Source organism: Arachis ipaensis, chromosome B05, assembly GCF_000816755.2.
Source record: "Arachis ipaensis cultivar K30076 chromosome B05, Araip1.1, whole genome shotgun sequence".
NCBI lineage: Eukaryota > Viridiplantae > Streptophyta > Magnoliopsida > Fabales > Fabaceae > Arachis > Arachis ipaensis.
This window is the reverse complement of record NC_029789.2, coordinates 107,352,212-107,357,848: the sequence shown is the minus strand read 5'-3', so window position 1 is coordinate 107,357,848 and position 5,637 is coordinate 107,352,212. Positions and strand designations below refer to the sequence as shown.

The 5,637-nt window shown below is 33.4% G+C and overlaps 1 protein-coding gene across 1 annotated transcript in view; it reads left to right on the top strand.

Annotated features, from left to right (window-relative positions):
* The window catches only part of LOC107640854, a 52,243-nt gene continuing 47,077 nt past the window's right edge, over window positions 472-5,637 (top strand). Inside the window, exons 1-3 of the mRNA XM_021123887.1 lie at window positions 472-480; window positions 566-1,075; window positions 2,730-2,957. Of these exons, the coding sequence (XP_020979546.1) occupies window positions 472-480; window positions 566-1,075; window positions 2,730-2,957 (747 nt within the window). The remainder of the gene's footprint in view (window positions 481-565; window positions 1,076-2,729; window positions 2,958-5,637) is intronic.

Genomic DNA, 5,637 nt, shown 5'->3' with positions numbered 1-5,637 from the left:
ATCTTGCCATGGAAGGAGACCTGCGTGTGTGAAGAAGAAGACAGTAGGAAAGCAGAGATTCAGAAGACAGAGCATCTCCAAAACCTCAATCTGTTCTTCATTACTGCATAACAAGTATTATATATTTTATGTTAATTACTTTTCATAAACCCACCATTTTTATTATTAATTTCCTGACTAAGAATTACAAACACTATAAGAAAAATACCCATTCAGCCACACTTTTTTTAAACTACATTTGAAAAGCGTAGCCTATTCTATGAATAGGCTACGCTTTTCTCCGTGTTGCCTTTTTATGAGAGAAAAGAATACACAATTATGGCATCATTTAAAAAGTGTAGCCTTAGGTATTATAGAAATCACTTATAAAGCGTAGCCGTAGATTGATACCTATAGATTCACTTTTCGTATCAAAGGGAACGCTTTTAGAGGGTAGCCTATTTATTAAGTTTTGGGTGCGTTTTAAAAGTGATGCCTAATGTATCTAGAACTAAAAACTTAACACTTGTAAATTTTTTCCCTCTTAACACTTGTAAATTTTTTTCCCTCTTAACTTTTTATCCAGCTCACACTTAGTGAAAATTTTCCCTCCAAGAGAAGAAAACCATTTCACCTTTCACAAAGAAAAACCCTCAGCTCACATTCAGCTCACAAAGAAAATCATGTCACCCTTTTAGAAGAAAACCCTCATCGTTATCACCCTCAGCTCGTCATCGATCACCCTCAGCTCGCTCGTCATCACCCTCAGAAAACCCTCCTGCATCGCGAATCGAAGCTAACCACTGACCCCCACTCACCACTCACTGCCACACACCACTCACCACTAACCACTGACTGTCGCTCGAAGCTAAGTCGCCCTCTTGCACTGATCGTAGCGCGCCACCCAGACCATTCATCTACCTTCGTAGTCTCTGCTCTCACCATCACTGGTCACCATCGTCGTATCTGTGCTCACTGTCGCTGCTCAACCAAGTTGTCTCTGCTCTCACCATTGCATCTCACCCTTGTTGTTTCTGTGCCGACCGTCACCGCGCGCCTAGCATCATCGTTCTCTCTGCTCACCATCGTCGAGAAGGTGTGTATAGGTTTTCATTTGGTTCTAAAATTGGAGGTTTAGGGTTCCGATTTAGGGTTTTTAATTTGGGAGTTTGGTACACTAATTGCATGTTATCAGTGAAATCTGAAGTTTGGTTTAGTTCAAGTGATTCAGTTGTTGTTTACTGAAATCTGAATTGAGTAGAGGTTGCTTGTTGTTCTAAACCATATTTGTTTAGGTAATAGAAAAATGAAATGCAGTCACTGCCATCACATGGAACTAATTGGTTATGATTCTTTGTTGCTTCCTTAATTGCCTCCGGTAAGACAAGAAAATTGAGATTCCTTAATGTATTTCTGTCATGAATAATTCTATGAATCAAGGTTTCTTCTGTATAGAAAAAAGCATTGAATAGTTCTTCTGCATAGAAATTAAAAGTAGTATATGGTTCTTTAATTAGAGGTCACAAGAGAGCAAAGTATATGGTTCTACTTGTATATGCATAGAGAAAAAGGGCTGAAACAGTTGATGGACAAAGATAGTGTGGTGCACAAGAAGGTGAAATAAATGAAGGATATGGCTGGAAAACCTGTCCTTAATGGTGCTCTTCTTTGAATTCTGTTGAAGAACTAATTGAGGATATCGTAGGTAGCAATTTATAACTATTCTGTTGTGTTTCATGAATATAGTTTTCTTTTCTTAGAATCAATGAATAAATTAGTGTGATAGAGAATTTTCTGACTAATATGATATAAGTTAGAAATTAAATTATTGTAGTTGGTCTATCAATTTTTCTTGAACTGTTGCCAGATCTTTCTATTCCCATATGCTCTATTTTAATGTTGACTAAACCTCTATGATAGTGATGCTATTAGCATTAGCACGAAGTCATACTTATTATCATTAGTGGAAAATTACAAATTACAATTTTTTCATCTTCATGACCTACTTCCTTATATATACGCCTGCTGAATGGTGTTATCAAGTTTAAAAGCATTCAAACTATATTAAACAGTTGAAAGAAAGATCAAAGAAACTATGATACGAAATGCAACATAGTTAATTAGTTATTAGATATTTGCTTATCTGAGACAAAATCCTACTTAGTTTATTGAAATTCGATTGTTTTTAGGTTTTTTTATACTACAATATCTAGGAATATCAATATGTATCATTTCTTCTTTTGTTCATGGTTGGTTTTTTCATTAGCTTATTCATTGATATTGAATCCTTGCCAGAAATATCATTTAAATTTTTTTCCTTTAATAAAAACTCTCAACTTCTAATTCTAGTATATTTAACACGCAATAGTTAGTTGATGTTAAATTACTAAAATTCTGGATCAGGTAAGGATTAGGATTCCTAAGATCACAGCATGATCTTTTGTAGAAGAATTACTAACTAGATCCTAATTTTGAATGAGTTCAACCATGGTAAGACTTTGACCTATTGAAGCTTAGTCCATTGTAAGACATCAAGCCACAATTTTTTGTAGTTTCCCAAGGAATGCTTGAGTACAATGTTGGTGGGTTTCGATTTGACCAAAGAGAGGTAGTTCATAGTTGCAAGATTGATCCTTGTGTTCAGAGAGTTTTATCAGTATGTTAAACTTGTGTTCCATGTGATTGTATTTGTATTTCTCTTACTTGTTTATTTTGAGTTTCTGACCTTAATTATGTGATGAATGTTGCAGGCAAGACAAGCTTTGAGGGCGTTGAGGGCAGTGGTGAGGCTGCAGGCTATATTTCACGGAAGGCTAGCGAGGAAGCAAGTTGCTGTTACTCTAAGGTGCATGCAGGCTCTTGTTCGAGTTCAAGCTCGCGTCCGCGCTAGGAATGAGAGGAACTCTCCAGAAGGGAAAGCAGTGCAGACACTATTAGATCAGTACCGCAACCAAGCTGATCCTATCAAGGAGGCTAAGGTATTGTAAAAGCTTTTTAAATTCCTGCCCCCAAAAAAGATTCGATAATGGAGAAAAATACTCATGTCATCCAAAGATATATACATAACACTCAAGTTAGTCCTGCACTAATCTTAAATATCGTTGTAGTCTCTCTTTTTTGAAATTGATATAAATTTTTAGTTCTCTTAGACATCAATATGTATCATTGCCAACTTGCTCATTCTGGTAAACTTTTTTTTTTAATTTTCCCCACTTAAATCACCTCAAGTGAAGATATTTCTGGTGCTTTTTCCAATTTTAATCTGTACCCCGTACTGGGTATTTTAATTTGATTAATTTATTTATTTTTCTTATATTAATATAATAATAATAATAGTTTTTTTATTATGGTTATGAAATCTGGGTTCTGATTTTCTGGTCTCCTGAAGGATATGTGTGTGTATGTGGCTTTTTTTTGAATTACTTAAAATGCACAAGTGTTAGCTTGGATCTATGTCTTTTGGTTGGTCATCCTAATAAATGGGGTTGCTTGGTGGTTTAGTATTGAGGGTTGTTCTACCTGCTCTGTTTAACTGTTTTGAGGGTACGGTTTATAATATTAGGAGTATGAGGGTGGTTGTTGTTCTGTCTTTGCTGAGGTTGATGGTGCACCTGTGTCACTTAATTAGGACATGTTGCTACAACACTATGCCATTGCCCATGTAATTTATCACACCTTTCATGAAATATAACACAATTGATTACCTTGTTCTTGAAAGTTGGAGTCATCGATGCAAGAGTCCATGTCATCAAAGCAAGATCCTTCAATTTTCACTCTTTATACTTGTCTGATTTTGTAGTTGATGGTTTTCCACCTTTTTTTAGCAAATTAAGATGAATTTTTTTCTTTTGAAAAATAATCTCCTAAAGATTGGCTCTGTACAGTGATGAGTATAGTTTTGTGCCATGTACTATCTAATTAAGATGCATGCCACATTATTATTGTGATAACAAATGATTATTGTTTGTCTACTTTAACTTTAATCTTTGTTGATTGAGATTCAAGAAACTGCATGTAATTAAACAGGATTAGATTAAAGAGAGGTGGCATTTATTTCTTTGGTCTCTTTAATTATAGTAATAAAAAAAGTCAAAACCCAATGAAATTGAAAATGAATTGAATCTGAATTATTCGAACTGAAGAAAGGAAACATTAAAATTCTCTCCACTTAAAATTTCTTGATTCCTTCAAATTTGTGTGAAAAAATCAGCTTGCATAAAGTTAATTAGAACAGTTTCCCTAAAAATTACTATTATTACAACTCTTTTCATTATTAAAGAACATTCTTTGACAACTAGATATATAGTTGCATTGCTTGGGTGCTCTGTTTTCCGAAAGAGCTATTCCCATTATGGAATAGCCAAACAAGGGTACACTAGTTATGAATATCATAGCTATGTATATATATAATATTGATATAACATGCTGGAGTGGATCACAGTGCAGAAGAATATTAATTAATTAAAAAATTAGAGTGGTAAATATCACAGTTTTACATAATAATATTTTGTATTTTTACTTAATTAGATCGCCGTTATCTGTTCAATGATTTAATTGCTGCTGCTGCTGCTGGGTCCCAAATCTATTTGATTATATCAATTTAATTCTTGCTAAATGATGATTGTGCTAAATTCATGGTTAAATGGTTGGATATGGCAATTACAATTTTTTTTGTCTGTAATTTTTACAGTTATTCGTGGTTAAGGTTGAAGGCGAAAGTTTTTGGTTAAGGTCTTCCAAGAAGATTTTGTCAAAACGTTGATCGTGTCATGGCAAGGTACAATGCATACTTTAATTCTTTTGATTTGTTAGTTTTGAAGTTGCAATTTAACTTATTATATTTGTACTATAAATTCTATGTTTCTCTTTATTTGTTTTACCTCAATGGGTTTCTAGAGAATTACTTCTAAGACTAGGAACTATTTTCCAACCTAGTAACAAGTCTTTGAATGTCCTTTTCATTGCCCATTCCCTTTGTAGTGAATAACACCCTGCCTCCTCTATTCTTCTAATCTTCACTTTGCGACCCCTTATAAATTTTTCGCATAAAAAATTTAATAATTATCGATTAGGTTTTGTGATATGCCAAAGGATTGGATGGATCTACCGAGGTATAACGAAGAGTATATCAATAGTGTTATTAGTTTTTTAGACTTTGCATACTCCGAGGGAGAACCGGACGGACGACAAATTCAATGTCCTTGTAAGAGGTATTGTAACATTAATTGGTATAGAAGAGATGTGGTATTCGACCATTTAGTAGCCGATGAATTTGTTAAGGGATATAGAACATGGATTAAGCAATGAAGATTAAGCTGACTATTATTGTGGTTTATTGGCTAAGATAGAGTGCTATTTAGAATCTTTACATGTATGGTTGACTAATGATTTTTATTAGAAGATACTTTTATTGGCTAAGTGATATTATGGTTTTGATATGGCTATGCTTACTTTAGTTTAAGTTGTATGAATTTTTACACTTAACTTCATTCTAGTACTTTTGGATCAATGTTATAAATATATTTTGGTTAGAGACAATTTTTATTATATAAAGAAATTATTTAGTATAATTATGTATTTATTTTTATTTTTTAATATTCAATTCATTTATACATGTAATCATATTAACTATTATGTTGTATTAATAATTATTAGATA